Source organism: Neophocaena asiaeorientalis, unplaced genomic scaffold (assembly GCF_003031525.2).
Source record: "Neophocaena asiaeorientalis asiaeorientalis breed wild unplaced genomic scaffold, Neophocaena_asiaeorientalis_V1.1 scaffold148, whole genome shotgun sequence".
Taxonomy (NCBI): Eukaryota; Metazoa; Chordata; class Mammalia; order Artiodactyla; family Phocoenidae; genus Neophocaena; species Neophocaena asiaeorientalis.
In genome coordinates this window covers 5,197,052-5,214,227 of record NW_020174050.1, presented here as the reverse complement: position 1 = coordinate 5,214,227, position 17,176 = coordinate 5,197,052, and the positions used below count along the sequence as shown (strand labels likewise).

At 43.3% G+C, this 17,176-nt stretch overlaps 1 protein-coding gene across 2 annotated transcripts in view; it reads right to left on the bottom strand.

Moving 5' to 3' along the window:
• The window catches only part of SEPTIN11 (septin 11), an 89,675-nt gene that overhangs the window by 42,623 nt on the left and 29,876 nt on the right, over positions 1-17,176 (bottom strand). For both annotated transcript variants that reach the window (XM_024754136.1, XM_024754135.1), the window contains exon 2: positions 3,818-3,932. In XM_024754136.1, coding sequence (XP_024609904.1) covers positions 3,818-3,932 — 115 coding nt within the window. The remainder of the gene's footprint in view (positions 1-3,817; positions 3,933-17,176) is intronic.

Below are 17,176 nucleotides of genomic sequence, written 5' to 3'. Positions count from 1 at the left end.
ATAAATCCTCAATTCCCTTCCATACTCTTCACATGGAAATGATGCTGTAAATACCAGGCATGCGCATAAAGAACAGAAGTGCACAGTAGGGTGACAAGGACCACGGATACTCGAGTTAAATACGACACCAACTCCTCTAAGTGGCTGTCAAAATATTTTGATCAACTAGAATGCTTTTCATAGACTCTTACCTTAAAAATAGATAGAGCGGGGCTTCCCTGGTGGCGCAGTGGTTGAGAATCTGCCTGCTGCTAATGCAGGGGACACGGGTTCGAGCCCTGGTCTGGGAGGATCCCACATGCCGCGGAGCAACTAGCCCCATGAGCCATAACTACTGAGCCTGCGCGTCTGGAGCCTGTGCTCCGCAACGGGAGAGGCCGCGACAGTGAGTGGCCCCCGCTTGCCACAACTAGAGAAAGCCCTCGCACAGAAACGAAGACCCAACACAGCAAAAATAAATTAATTAATAAACTCCTACCCCCAACATCTTCTTTTAAAAAAAAAATAGAGCATTAATTGAGAGCGAAAGTTGTTTCCTTATACAGACGTTTTGCTGTAAATTATTTGTGAAGGGATCTGATGTGTCCTACCCTCTGAGGATATGTACGTTTACCTTAATGCTGACACCCCTATCTCCCAAAGGGCTAATGTTGGCTCCAACGGAAGAGCTCCAAAGTGCTATGGAAAAGAACCTGCTAGATATATGGGCATGGAAGGACAGGCAGGACGTACTGTAGAGTGAAAGGAGACAATGCAAAAGAATAGAAGGGCATGATCTCATTTACGTTACACCAAAACAAAAAAGTACTTATGTAGTCATGAGAGACCTGTTTATATCTGTCCAGTGTGTCTCTCTCCCATGGCCTTTCTCCTTTCTGCCCATGTCTTCTCTCCTATGGGACCCTTGTATGTTTCGGGGTGGTTGATCCCCATCTCCCACCCTGGGCGGGCAGATGACCCCAGCCTGGTTGATCAGAGATCCTATGACTATTGAGAAGGCCTTGTCAGGAATTGCCTCCCTCTCCTCCGGGGCTGCTCAGCTGGCAACACTGCTGGAGGTCGTACCACCTCCTTGAAGAAGAAGCCCGACCCATGAAGCCACGCAGCAGCAAACAGGCTCGAAAACCAGAAACAGAGCCCTGCAAACACTCTGCATCCCTGGAGCCAGCTGTTCTTAATTACACAATTCAATGTATTACCTTTTTAGTGTGTTTGGAGGTTGAGGAAGAGCCTTAACTGAGTTTAAACTAGATTTCTGCAATTCTCTGTGGAAAATCTCCTAACCCAAGAACAGTCAGAGAGAGATACAACATTGCTGGCTTTGAGAATGGAGGAAAGGGTCCAAGAGTCAAGGAATGTGGGCAGCCCCCAGCAGATGGAAAACACAAGGAAATGTCTTCTCCCCTTGAGGTTCCAGAAAGGAGCATAGCCTTGCGGATGCCTTGATTTTAGCCTGGTGAGACACATGTGGGACTTCTACAAAAATGTGAGATACTTAGTGTTGTTTTCAGCCTCCGAAAATAATTTCCAAGTACAGAAAAGTTTAGAAAGTTCCTAGGATTCCACAGTGTTTTCTCTGTGGAATGGAAATGAGGGCAGGAGAGAAGGGGGGACATTTTATAATTTTTTTAACATAAATATGCACTATTTTAAATAACTTGAAAAACTAATTTCCAACCTGGTTAAGAATGGAACAAGAATAAAAACCTAAGAATCATAAGGATTATTACCCACCCAGGAGAGTCAGAATAGCAGCTGCTTTACAAATCCAACAGCACAGCAAGGAGGTGGCTTGTGAGGAATTCCAACTAGCACCATAATTGTGCTAGTAACACAAGGGTCAGCCAACGAGCCAACACTCCCCCTTGCACACCACACACCCGGTCAAACCAGGTCCTTCCAGCCCAGTCCCACTGGAAGGCTTTATCCTACTTGCAGGGGCTGGGCCACAGCTCTCACATAGATTTTTGAAACTGATTTTGAAGACAGGGCTGGGGGAGACGGAGAAGAGAAGCCAGAACAGTAACTGGTCCACAGTTTAGCACATTTTTCAATAGAAAATCAACAAATTGCCAACAAATTGCTATGCTAATGAAGAATTGTCCTGCTCTGCAGTGAGCATTTAGCAGAAGAGAAAAGACGACTCATTTATGCCACTCTGAGAGCTGCCATTCCAGGGGGTCCCCTGCTGAATTTTAATCGGCTTCAAGTGGGGAAAAGGGAAAAGGAGGAGAGCTGACGGGCTCTGGTCACGTTTCTCTCCAGTCATTCTCTCTCCAGTGCTTGAGACATAATGCCAGACAGCAAGCCATCTGGTGTGCAAGTCAGCGGTGGCTTTCTACTAGCGAATGCCCAATGCAGGGGCCACGTTCAATATGCTCCTCTCGAAGAATTTTCAGAAAGGAAAATACCTGGGGCTTCCCTAGTGGCGCAGTGGTTGAGAGTCCGCTTGCCAACGCAAGGGACACGGGTTTGTGCCCCGGTCCGGGAAGATCCCACATGCCGCGGAGCGGCTGGGCCCGTGAGCCATGGCCGCTGAGCTTGCACGTCTGGAGCCTGTGCTCCGCAACGGGAGAGGCCACACAACAGTGAGAGGCCCGCATATCGCAAAAAAAAACAAAAAAAAAAAACAAAAAGAAAGGAAAATACCTGGCCCTCCCCCCAACAACTAACTTACATTGAATGCACATCTTTCTTTTCTAAAGTCACTTCATTTTACTTAAGACAAGAGAAGTCAGGACATTCTGCCAAACGTCGAGGGAGGATACACAGAGAACACATATCGGATACATACAGAATTCCTTTTAATTTGTCTTGAAGTCTGTGCCCAGAGGACAATGGCAACAAAACAATGCAGCCCGAGCCACTTCACTGCTGTTTAGCCTGGTCCTTCATCAAGAGTGACAGGGAGGGTGAAGGAAAGGCCGTCATCTGTTCCAGGGACACGTCTGCTTCAAACCAACAGGAGATTTCTATTTCTATGTTCCTCTTTTTCTCCACCTCCTTTCCTACCTTCCTTGTCTTAGTTTAAGAAAGATATGGCTAAAGAAGAAGAAAAATACCAAGGCCACAGGTCTAGGTCAATGCATAACATCTGAAGGATACGAATAACACATCCTGAGCATGCAAATATGTAAGTTGTATCTCTTTGGCCTTTTCCATTTATCTACCAGGAATAAACTGAGGTCAATTTCAGATTCCAATTTAAGGACAAAAGGTTAATTTATTAATTCAGGCAGAAAAGGTATTTCAAAAATATAAGATAGAATTTTAAATTGTCTTTTGCTCTAAAAGCAAAAATTTTAAATATTCTAAGTTTATCGAAGCGGTTAAAGTAGTTTCAGATTTTACTTACTGTAGACAGCACATCGTTAAAAAGACTTCCGTGGGGATTACTACTGCACCACAGTCAAAGACCCTGGAAACAAATTCTTAAAATGCTTTTGAATGATCTTCCTATGTTTGTGCATCTCAGGTCCTTCTTTCAACTTCCTGTAGTCTAGCTAGGGTCTAAGCCCCTCCCCCCACAAAAAATTTAAATAAGTGGTTCAATAGCAATATTAAACTGATCACTATGTGACACAAATGAAAATAACATTTTGAGTAACGTCACAAAGCCTACAGAGCGCTCTACCTAAATACAAGTCTCGATCTTTGTGTGACATACGTGAGTGGGTATCACTGCCCTGCTCTACTGATAATGAAAGAGTAAAAAAATATCATTCCCCTTATTTCCTGAAACGTGCCCCTCTGACAGTCACCTGCCAACACCTAAGAGTCAGATTCCTTGCTCAGCAGCAAGGGATGAGTCACTTACCAACACACAGGATGTTGAAACAGAATCCTTGAGAAGTCGACTTGTTGACCAGCTGGTCGGGGAGACTGTCAAATCCAACATGGCCAGAAAGAGACAAGTTTCGAAGCTCTTCATTCTGGAATTTCAGAAGGGAAACATTTGATAACCCATGACAGTGCCACCTGGGTACCCCTCCCTCTCCCATCCTCTCTTCTTGACATGCATGGAAAAAGGCGACCCCTCTGTGCCCACCCCGTCCCTGGCTTCTACACAACTGAAGCTACCAACTCCAGAGCTACGCTCTTTCCACAAAATCACACTGAGGCCCTAAGTATACCAATCCCCCTCCCAGGCAGCTCAGGTCCGGTGACAGGTGCACTGGTCCAGGGGAAATAAGCTTCTAGCAGTGGCTGATTCAGACATGCATTAAGTGACATTAAAAACTTCAACCATTTTGACAGCTTCAAGCACTCAAGAAAACCCTTCAATTTACTTTCAGCCCAGTGGCAAAAAATAAATGACACTCTTCCAGATACAGGGAGGAGCTCTGAGAAGCTCACAGTGGAGGATGCATACCCGTTACAATTACGGAAATTCTGTAACTACCATGATGAACATATTGAAAATGGCATGGCACAGGACTTGGTTCCTTCTCCATCATCTGGACGGGCTTCTTGGGGCTACTTTGCTCTCCCTCACACAGCTCCTAGCACAGGTTCCGCACTCCCCGCACCTTCTCAAGAGTCTCCTGAAGGAGACTGGGACTAAGGTAGTTATCATACATTTAAAAGCTGGATGATTTATGCTGTTTCATTAGATGGTGCTGACTGCCTCCACAACTTTGAATGCATTCCGTGGGTATTGGAGGTCATCTGTGAAACCTTCCTTTCCCAGGAAAGCAGAGGTCAGCTATGGTCTTTCAACTAAACACCACAGTTATGGTATGGGATTCCAGAAACTAGATCTTGAAAGCCTTCCTGAAAATGAGACTCCTGGTATCTGGCTATGTTGCCAATGAGCTTTATACTCGAGATACTGAATTTTGGGTGAGCAAATGAGCCTCAAACTTCCATTTTTTAATAACGAAGAAAACGCCGTGCACAGGATCATCTGGTCACTATTTTTAAAAAGACTGGTTTTCGTTATCCTCCTATGTGTGTTACACAATGAGGACAGTAGAGTCTTTTAATAATCAAAGACTGAGACTCCATTTCCAAATCCCTAAGTCACTATAGAGGCAGGGAAATGTAACTCCATAAATGTGGTGATTTTAATGGAATGTTTTATGAACAACGTAATACCTGAGGGCCTCGCTAGCTCTACAATTCTGCTTCTGTGAAACAAGACTGGAAGACACAACACTGCCTGAATACCACGGTGGCAGCTGCAGGTTTGAGGTCAATGGGACAGAGAACAGATGTCTAGTCTATGAATAGTCTCCTTGAAACCTGCCAGCAGTGACTATGAGACTCAAGAGTGGGCTCTTATCCTTGAGCAGGATGGACTGGCCGACAGTGCACCAAACAGCTTGGGGAGCAGCCCTGGTAGCCTGGCAAGGCCTCCTGACAGCACCCCGTGGCCCCAGGGCTACCACCTGCCCCTTCCTCTCCAAAGACCTCAAAGGTTCAGACAGCAGGTATTTTTAGGGTGTTTACCACATCTGCCAAGACTGGGGGAGGAAGATTTGAAAGGAGTCTGGGTTATATTTAGAACTCTTTCCATCACAGCTGCACAGGGGCTGCTGTGCAGACAGCGAGGAGAAGCCATCACACCAGCCTCTTTCCTGATGCACCACAGCCTTGAACAGTCAGCGAGCAGCACGAAAAGGGGACGAGGCAAGTTAGAACCATCATCCCGCCCTCCCTCTCCTCTTTGCCACAATAATTCTTTTAATTTCGGGGGTGGGGGGGGGCGTTGCGGGGAGGAGATGGTTTATTGCTCTGGATTCTGGACTCTTGTTGGGTTTTTAGGTTCAGATATCCACCCGGGAGCCAATCCGGGGAAAGAATCAGAGTTAGTAATTATAGCTCTCATCCCAGAACCCAATGCTCAGCATCTCATATTCTCACCATTTCCAAAACATGAGAAACCACCCACATACCCACCGAGTATTTTTATACCCACTGAAAACCACATACAAAATGAAGGGTTATAAAACAGTTTGGTCTTGAAATTTTTTTTTTTAATTTAAATTTATGTCTTCAGAGTCTCTCTCTTCTTTGTCATATAAAATATGTCAATTTTATAATGCCATTTAAAAATTCCATAATCTGAGCCTATTTCTCTGCCCAGCAGTAAAGGAATCCTTTACTGGGCTATTGCCCATTGCTGAGTGATGGGGAAAGGGGAAATAGGAAGTTCCTCCTTTGGTTCATGAACAGGCTTAAAACTGAAAGCACTGCAGGATGTGTGAGGGGAGCTCTATCTCACACACAGCAGCTAAAATGAACTCCTACACCCCGGCACTTCATGGCACCGCGCTTATGGCTTCGTGCCTTAGATGTCTCTATCCAAAGAATGTGTGCGGGGCTCTTGAGTCTACAGGCGTGATCTCAGGGAATCTCAGATAGTCTCATGTCTTTACCGCTATCACACACCTAGCAACGACTCTCAGAAGTTTCTAAGTACTGAACTCTGCGTTCCAGTTCTGAATTTCTACCAAAAGGGACAGTTCTCCCGGGTTGTCCTTTCTGTTGTTCTTCAAGAAACTTGAAATCATCTTCTTCTATTGTAAACCCACCCCTACTCCCAGGTTCCCTGTTTCTTAGTGGCATTTATCTGTACCTGAAACCCACCTGCCTGCATCAATTCCAAACTGTTATCAATGCCACACCCTCCTCCTCTTCATGCTAATTCAACAGCCTTCCAACTGTCACCTTGCCTCCATCCCACTCCCTCTAATCTTCCCTCACTCTACCTTGCTGCCAAAGGGATCTTGGTACTCAAAGGCCCTCAATCCAAACTTGGCCTGCCATCTCAGGAGCCTCCATGGGCTAAACACAAATCCCTATTCCCACTCCTCCCAGGGAGCACCTTCCACTGCAGTTAAATGGAATTACAGTTCCTGGGAGAAAACCCCAGGGTTCTCTTCATCAGACTTTACTCATACTATTTCCTCTATCTGGAAGGAACTTACAGCCAGTGTTTACATATCCAAACCTTCCAGATCCCACAGAAATTTTATCTCCAGGCTTGTCTTTACTATGAAATCTCAGGGAGAATTTCAGTAAACATTCCCCCTACCAATAAAAGGAAAATAATAACTGGATAAAAGTAGCTCGAGCTATTTGGTATTCCACCATCATCATCATAACAGCTAACTAACATTTATGGACCAAGGTTCCAGAAAAGCCCTAAACATGAATGAATTCGTTTATCTTAACAGTTCTCTGAGGTAGTTACTATTGTTACCTAATCTCAACTGACAGATGAGAAAACAGAGGCCCAGAAGTTTAGTAACTTGCCCAAGGTCTCACAGCCAATAAGGTGAGAAGCTGCAATGTGGACCTAGGAGGTCAGGTGCCAGAGTCCAGAGTCCTCACACTTAGTCACTGTTACCACACGATGACCTAAGTTCCTAGGTAGCCCCAGACAATACAGTAATTGGAGCTGCTATTGAAATCCAATATATTAAACGAGAAAGAAAAAAATGTTCTCTAAAATCATAATTCTTTGGCAACCATAAGAGGTGGAAGCTGAGAACTGAAATTGGCAAAGCAGCTCTAAGTGTATTTTCACTGGTCCTGGCAATGCTGAGACTTTGATTTTTGCATCTATGGCACATGAAGCCAATAATAAAGGGTTTAGTTTGGACCATTTTTGAGATGTAAGTGCCACCTTGGAGCCTCTAAGTAAGTAACTATAAGACCTTAATCGAGTTAGTCCTCCATTTGCTAATCTATCTAGGGAGGGGTTGTACTTGGATAATTTCTAGGCCCACTCCATCTTGAAATGGGCAATGACTGAATTCTGTAGTATAAAATAAAATAACCAGTCTTTAACTTGACAGTCTCATTTTTCTCTTTCCAGATCATCTTGACATGAACACAATTATTTATTTGTTCATTCAAAAAAACCCTCACTGCTCAAAGCGCTAAGGGAGCAAAAATACATTACTTTTGTTATTCATTGATTAAACACTCTTCCTGCCCTTCAGGGGTTTACAATGTAGCAGTAGAGACAGGACACAAGTAAATGTAATACTATTAAGGATAAAAGTGATACATACCATCACTTTAACTGTGGGAATGACAAAGGGGAAACAGGTAGCTTTTGGCTAGGGAAAGTCGGGGGGCATCTTTCAGGAAGGCTGGAGCTCTCCAAATCTACCAGGGAAAAGAAGTCCAGCTTGCAGAAGCCTTCCAGATAAATGTTATCTATACACAAAGGGTCACTTTATTATGAATGTGTACTTTGAAGATCATAATCGACAAGTTTTTCAGAAGCTATCTAGCTGACTTCATTGTGGAAATAATTATAAAACAAATTATATAAGAATGTGTGCCAACACCTACATTCTGAGTGCTGCTTTAAAACATGTTCCACAATTCCAAATCTTGCTTAACCACAAGTAGGATGGAAAAAGACTTGGAGTCAGACAGCCATGGGTTTGATTCTCTACTTTTCGTCCTCCATCAGTAAAAATGGAGGACTTGGCAGGGTGGCTGGGAGGAACTAAGGAAATGGTACCTATGGGAGGGCCAGCATTTAATAGGTCCTCAGGAAACCTGGGTTTCCTTTCCCTAAATTAGGTGGGAGGAAGACAGCTGTCATTTTAAAATGAGGAGCCCTCCTATTGCTGCTGAGAGCCCGGGGAGAAACTGGGGATGGGCAAAGCCCGCAGACTAACCAGGGAGGAAGAATCACTCAGGGAGGAACAAAGAGGAAAAAAAGGACATGGAAGAGAGAATGGGGAACTCTAGTGTGAAGAAAATCCACCGTAAATAGGAAGCTCATTTACAAGGCTGAGGGGAAAGCCACAGAATTCCATTCCTGTTTGCAGGCATCCACATCCTCCACGGCTGGAAGCCATTAAGGATTCCTCATCTTCACTCTTCCTTCTATTTTAGTCCAGCCCAGAGCCTCCTGAAATTAACAAACTGGCTGTGCACAGATGGATTCTATTCACCATACTCAAAGTGATAACCCAGTTCTTTCCTTCTAAAACTGAAGGCTTCGGTAAATGTGGTGAGTAGGTAGTCTACAGCTGCTGACCCTTATCAGTCAGGGGGAGCTGGAGAGCACGTTACCAAGGTGATATCTGTTTTCACGTAGGTTGAAAACAATTAGACTTCATTTTTTTACCTTTAAAGACAGACATTACAATTTAAGTTTAGAAAGATTCTGCCTCTTTAAAATTTAAAGTATTATTTTTTAAATTTAACAGGTAACTTCTTTTATGTATTACCAAACTGGAAATTACACTCTTCTCAAAGCCTCATTTTATGGAGAATGAATTACATTGATCCAAGTCACTTAATCTCCGGGCTTATGTTTCCTCATCTGTAAAATGAGATTTAACCAAATGACCTCTAAGCAAAGTCTTTGGTTCTAATGCTAATTCTAAGATTTCTTGCATTTGGAAATCAGAGATGCATAAATCTAAATCTTGTCATGTTGCTTGAGGAAAGCCAACACAGGGCAAAAACTTCTTGGCAGTAAATTTTCTTTTTTTTTTTTTTGCTGTACGCGGGCCTCTCACTGTTGTGGCCTCTCCCGTTGCGGAGCACAGGCTCAGCAGCCATGGCTCACGGGCCCAGCCGCTCCGCGGCATGTGGGATCTTCCCGGACCAGTGCACGAACCCGCGTTCCCTGCATTGGCAGGCGGACTCTCAACCACTGCGCCACCAGGGAAGCCCTTGGCAGTATATTTTCTATTGTCAGATCCAAGATGGCTCAGTTTTTACATGACCCTTGAAAGGGAGTTCCTGTCATTTACCCCGGTTAACTCCAAACAGAATAGAAATCTGTGTGTGTACCGCCATGTCTTCCACATGAACTTTTCACTTTTGCTTGCTTAACTATGATAATTTGACTTAGTTTCAAAACAAAAGTTACGTACCCACTCCCTACAACTGTCCCGCTTAAAAACTTTTTTCTTCAGCTATATCTGCAGTCTTCAAGAAATTTTTTGAAAAGTGGATTTATAGCCTCAAAACAAAATGTAGAAAATTCTTCTATGTAAGTTAATCATCTCTTCAATAAGAAAAGCAAATTTTTCACGCTTTCGTTCATTCACCAAATATTTATTGAACACCAACACATGCCAGATACTGTGATAAATGCTAAGGAGATGACGGTGAGAAAGCAAAGCATTGCTAACTCATGGAACACATAGTCTAGTGGGACAGACAGATGTTAATCAAGCAATCCAAACGTATAATCACAAGCTATCCAAAGTACAGAATTCGATGCAACCTTATAACTCATGTGATTCTTGCAGTAGATCCACCAGCTTATAGGATATAAAAACATGTATTAGTCTGCAGCATTGTTTGATATTAATTTAGTAGACAGCTCCTATGTACAATTGATGTGCAGGTTTTATGTATTCAGGTGAAAACAAAGAGTCTTTTTGACCAGCATTGCCTGATGGGAGGAGGTAGAAATAATTAAGACTCCAGTCGTAAGAAAATGAATGTCCAATTTAAAATAGAGCTGAGAAGGAACCATGGGGCATATTCCCTTTACTCTCTGTCTTTTCTCATAAAGGAGATGTCCACTTAGAGAAGAGGAGCAGTACATATCCCTTCATCTTAGAGTCTTTTTTTTTGAGGCTCTGTTTCAGTAGTACAGATGCCAGCCACCTGGAGACAGGCAAAGAGAAGAACATGCTTCTCCTCACACAAAATCACTGATTGAGCACCAGCCACTTCTCAGTATTTGGAGAAATCCTGGCCTCACACACTGTCCAAGAAGTAAGCTCTTCCCAAGTGCCCGATCGTTCATTTTTGTAAATACATACACTTACCTAAATACATTCTAGAGAGTATTCAACTGGTTTCATATTCTCTTTTAAAGAAAGAAAAGTTGGTGGGAAGATGGGACACGCCCTTAGTTCTCATGCAAAAAGGAAAACACTGGTATGCAAAGTATCAACCCAAACCGCAACTACTAAGCCTGCACTGGGATGTTTTCAAGGCTAGGCATTGCTAGGGCCACTTCCATAATATAAAACATCTGAAGCATCTCACTACCAATGAGGACTGCGTTCTTTAAGAATGACTTGGACAACATTTGCTACTCTGCTTGTCATCTATACCATGAAATCCCAAGGTCAGAGTCAAGAAAGCCCCCAAGGAAATTGTCTCACACAAGCAGCAGAATAGTAAGAGCCAGGAAGAAGAGAGAACTCTTAGGAGGAAAACCATATGAGGAAAGAAAGAGCTTGAGTGCAGCCCAGCTGGAAGCTGGGACTGAGGAAAAAAAAGGCACCCAGGGGCCAGTCCCCAAGTCACAGAGCCAGGAATGTCAGCTCTATCAAACCCAGGAGCCACTCTCGAAACACCACCAAATAACCAGGAAAGATCTTGATTAATATTAAGTAACTGCTCCAATAGTAAGTGCCATCTCTAAGCAACTTTCTCCAAAAGACTCCTAGCAGAGGGACAGATTTTGCTTTTCTAGATCCTTGCAAAAATAATATGGTGTAGGGGTTTTCTTTGGGGATGGTAGGATTATAGGGAAATTTTACTTTCTGTTATGTTTCTGTAATATTTGAATTAATTATCAAAAAAAAAACCCTCACACTTTTATAATAGAAAATGAGATTTTAAAAATCAGGAAATGGATCGTATTCAGATTTTGTACAGTGAGGGAAAGGGGTGCCAGTTATCTGCGTGATATAAAAAGACACAGAAACGGTAAGATAAGTTGTGCTGATATGTTCGGGGGAATTCTTTCATACTTTCATACTACCCGCGGACAATATAATCTAAGAAAACCAAAACTTCAACATTTTTTCTTGTTAAAAGTTGTAGCATACCACAGGAAATTTACTCGTGATTTTATATTAAAGGACAGTCTCAACTTGAATTTAAATAAATAAATAAAAATCAGGAAATGTGAATAATAAAAATCTTTTCAAAGTAGCTAAGCCTGCAATTTTACTGCAGCTAACAGGTGGGTGGTAAGATAAAATATGTGTACTTCTTTCTTTTCTAATAACAGAACGAAGTTACGTAGAAAGCGACGAGAGTAAGCAAAAACACAGATTAGTACAGTAGAAGGTACCTGACGCGTGAAGTCAGGAGACACGGGGCAACTCTGCCATTGTTTAGCTGTATGACCTGGTGTAACTCATTTAACTTCTCAGCCTCAGTTTTATCAACTTGTTTTAATTGTACTTGATTTACAATGTTGTGTTAGTTTCAGGTGTACTGCACAGTGATTCAATTATATATATGTATATATATTCTTTTCCGGATTCTTTTCCCTTATAGATTATAAAATATTGTAGTTCCCTGTGCTATACAGGAGGTCCTTGTTGGTTATCTACTTTATATACAGTAGCGTGTATATGTTAATCCCAAACTCCTAATTTGTCCCTCCCCCCCTCCCTTTTGGTCACCATAAATTTGTTTTCTCTGTCTGTGGGTCTATTTCTATTTTGTAAATAAGTTAATTCGTATCTTTTTTTTTGGTTTGGTTTGGTTTGTTTGTTTTAGGTTCTACATATAAGCAATATGATATGATATTTGTCTTTCTCTGTCTGGCTTACTTCACTTAAGTATGATAATCTCTAGGTCCATCCATGTTGCTGCAAATGGCATTATTTCGTTCTTTTTTTCATGGCTGAGTAACATTCCATTGTGTGTATATATATATATACCACATCTTCCTTATCCATTCCTCTGTTGATGGACATTTAGGTTGCTTCCATGTTTTGGCTATTGTAAACGGTCCTGCAATGACCATTGGGGTGCATGTATCTTTTCGAATTATGGTTTTCTCCAGACATATGCCCAAGAGTGGAATTGCAGGATCATATGGTAGCTCTATTTTTAGTTTTTTAAGGAACCTCCATACTGTTCTGCATAGTAGCTGTATCAGTCTTGTCAACTTTAAAATAAACTAGCTCACCAAGCTGTTGCAAGAATTAACATAATTCTCTCTCCTCAGCTCTTTTGACACATTTTTGCTTGGATGACCCCATCCCTGCCCATGACAACCCCAAGCTAACAACTCCCTGGTTATAACCAGCTGCCCGCCTCCAGGCTTAGGGGTGCCTGGGCATCCATGGTCCAGGCACCCCTAAGCCACCATCTCCAACAGAACGCACCCTCTCCCCCATTCTCAATTCAAATCTGTCCTTCCTCCGATTTTCTTATGTCAAATGGCAACAATATCTACTTCCAGGTATTAGTGGCCTCTAGAATAACATCAATTCGTATGCATATTGCTAAAAACATGCATAAATTTATAGGCCTCCGCCCTCTTGCAGAAGAAAAAAGTCCACTGGTTAATCATCTTAAACCCTCCGAATTAGATGGTGAAGGTTTCCTGAAGCCTGTCAGTCTCAGGTTAGATTTTTCTCCTCTGTGCCCAGATGTTAATAACCTCCCATCACCCCTTTTCTGGCTGAAACTTGCCCACCCAGCACTCTTAACTGACAAAAGTGCATCCAGTCTACCAGCTGATTTCTATTTCTGAGCCTGGAAATCCACGACTTGAATGTCCCTCTTTTCCTAACACCACCCCTATTTTACACCTCAACCAAATTTGTATCCCGTGTGAGGTTTCACAGAAATCGTTATCTTCCAACCTCATCTTTCTCGGAGAAGGAGACAGGTCCAGCGGCTGATGGGTCTTCCCCACGCGCAGGGCCACCTGGAGAGACAGAGCTGCGGCACCCAGCGCCCTGGCGCCTGGTCCACCCCGCCCTCCATTACGCCTGGGCCAGCTGCAAGGTGAAAATTCACACTGTTGCCGAGTGAAGCCTGACACCAAAGGGCTGAGGACACAGTCCTGCCTCTGCTCCTCCACCGGCCTTTCTGTCTTCTCTACAGCCTCCCCTCACAGAAAACAGTCACTGCCCACACGTCCTCCAAGATCTTGCTGCTTTGCTGCTTTGTCTGGGATTAGAGTCTCACCTTTGTCGGGTTAGATATCAGATCTCTCACAATTAGGAAATACACTGTTTAAAAGCAGTCCTCAGAAACGGGTATCTGAAGTGAACAAAATCCCAGCTGCTGCCCACAACCCTGGATCCTGGGGAGGTGGGGGAAGGATAGGCAGGATGGGGGGAGGTATTGGCTTATTAGTAAAACAGTCTTGCAGCCAATAACTACTAAGTGTGACAATCCCAAAACTGTAAAAAGTGGCAGCACTTTTTCTTCTTACAGACAGAATGCTTTTTTGCTAGAAGTCCATGTAAATTCTCAAAGGCTAAATCTAACTGGATGCCAAGAATTAATAACAACAACAGCAAAAGACATTTTCTTACATTTCCAAAGATCAATCTTTCTAGTGGAGTCAAAGTGACTAATGCCTGTGAGAGCCTAATGTTACAAAGTGCTGATCAACAGAAAGTCTCATGTTTGGGAATAACAAGGCCCACATGTGCATGCCAGGGGCTCTCACAAATTCTGCAGGCTCAGAGGAAGACGGGTGGGAGGGGGAGGGGGATTGACAGATAGGCAAGAAGTATTTAGAAAGGCACATTCCGATTAGAAACACATGCTACAGCTGTTCTCTCACACCACTCAACATCACCAAGACAGAGAGAAGCCCTTCACTCAGCAAACACCAAGGAAAGCTAATGAAAAAACCACGGAGGAGTCACTAATCATTTCAAGACCCTCAGCTTTCCAGTGGGACCCCAAATAACCCAGTGCCATCTCCAACATATCACCTATCTTGCAGGGGAGAAGACCACCCAAATCCTCACAGCTGTGTGGCTCCTTTTTGTGCCTTCTGCCCTGCCTTTACAGTACAGATCTTTCAGACAAGCTTTCTCAAAACAGTGGTGAATAGGAGGTCAAAGATAATTAAGGGGCCCATATCAGCTGGAAGCTTTGTTCTCAACTTTTTATGTACGGTTCTCCTCCTGATATTCACACATCAATTCCTCAGTGCTTCCTATCTGAGAAATATTGTGTCTCAGTTCATGAACCTCTGTTCACTGAAAGCATTCATCAGCAAAAAGTGAAATATGGATGGGACACTTCCTTCCTTTGCCACCATTTCTATCACCGGATATAAATTAGCCACTTCCGTTTTGAAAGATATTATTTATTTCTGTCCCTTTCTGAAGATGGAAGGGACTTTCAGTTACTGTAATGACCACATAATGGCAAGTCTCTGAGAAAGAAGAAAAAAATCCAAACCAGCTCTGTGGCAGTCATAGACAAAAGAACCAGGGATTTCTCCTCCCAAAGCATCTTCAGTTGCTCAGCCTGGCTGATTTAGAACATCTATGAGTGCAGGAATTCATTTCTAGCACCTGAAAACTGAGGGGCTATACCAACAATGACCAAAGACATGGTAAATACGTCCTTAGGAAATAAACATACAAATTAACATTTGATATCACTCTGCAAATATTACTAAACAATCCTGGCCAAAATTCTCAAGCCTTCCAAAAATAAAATAGCACTGCATCTTAACCTCAGCCCTGGATGAAAAGCGATCAGGATGGAATAGAGGTTGTCTGCATACACTTGGGGTATGTCTTAGTTTCTTATTGCCATGCAACAAATTACCAAAAAACTTGGTGGCTGGAAACACCTATTCATTAGCTCTCGGTTCTGTAACTCAGAACTCTGGGTATGGCATAGCTGGGTTCTCTGCCCACGATATCACTGAAATCAAGGCACTGGCCAGGCTGAGAAGCTCTGGAGGAAATTCCACTTCCAATCTCATTCAGGTCAGCAGAATTCATTCCTTGCAGCTGTAGGAGTGAGAGCCTCCTCTCCTTGCTGACTGTCAGCCAGAGGCTGTGCTCAGCTCCAAAACGTCACCCACAGTTACTAGCCATATGGCCAACCTATCTCCAAAGGCAGCAACAGAAAATCCCTTCTGTCCCTCTCATATTTCAAATCACCTTCTTTAGAAAAAGTCCAGTCCCTTTTCAGGGACTGATTGGATCAGATGTCCCCAGGATAATCTTCATATCGTAGAGGAAACTGTGCCATAACATAACCTCGTCAAAGGGGTGACTAACCCGTCGTACTCACAAGTTCAGAGGGTTATACGGGGCATGCACACTAGAGGCTGGGATCGTGGGGCCACCTTAGAATTCTGCCAACCACATGTGCATTATGATATTCCTATGTTCTCCCAGGCAACTTTAGGATAGAATAAAATAATATTAGAGTTTCCCTAACTAAAAGCAAAACACAACTAAGTCTCTGGGGGCGGGGGAGGGGAGGGGGGGGAGACAGAAATTAGTAAACCATAGTAAACTAGATCTCCATCAGGTTACCAAGGCATTTCCACCCTCTCTTAACCAAAAGTGATAAGGGGGCTAATGACAAACTAGCTGGAGTGTCACTTTGCCTTTGGAGGAAGTCTTCCAACAATGAAGTAAACCTTGCAAACATTTAGGTGGCTGCTACGTAAGAATTCTAGGAGATGCAGAAGCTTTTTAAGGAACTTAAGCATTATTAGGGAGAAAAGTCATTGAGACAAAACAGAAGATGACTGCAAACTGTTTGATGATGAAATATAGTACAAAGTTTATCAGTGTGAGACAATGGAGAGCAACACGGACCATGGCAAAAAACTAAGACTTTCTCTGAGGGGGTCAGACCTCATCTAGCTCATGATAAGGGGAAATCAATTTGGATAGCTACGGAGAAGGAATGGAGATGGGAGGAGAGAAAGAAGTAGAGTCTGTTAGGGGAGGCAACAGGAAAGGAAAGAGGTCCAAAAGGGCATGGAAATCAATGAACTGGAAAAACCAAAGAATAATTCAGCCTAGAGGATATAAGACTTTAAATAAAACTGGTTCACATTTCAGTTTACTGGAAATATCCCTTAAAGTGAAGCATTACAAAGACACATATAAGCGACACATAACTAAACACATACCCAGGATCTGTCACTGGGTGTCCCAGTGTTGAGGGAGGGAGGAAGTCAAGGAACAATCACTGGGCGGTCACATCATGAAAGATTTTTCTGTTTCCTACCGCCCAGTGCACTTAGGAACAGATCTTCCCACCAGAGCAGCAGCCCAAGGGATCTTGGGTATAGAACTGCCTTCTAGCCCATGTTTTAACCTAGATTACCAGCCTAGGCAACCATCCAAATGGTAAGCTATTTGATGCAAACGTCCTTCAGAGCATTTAAAACAAAACAAAACAAAAAAAACAGGGCTTCCCTAGTGGCGCAGTGGTTGAGAGTCCGCCTGCCGATGCAGGGGACACGGGTTCGTGCCCC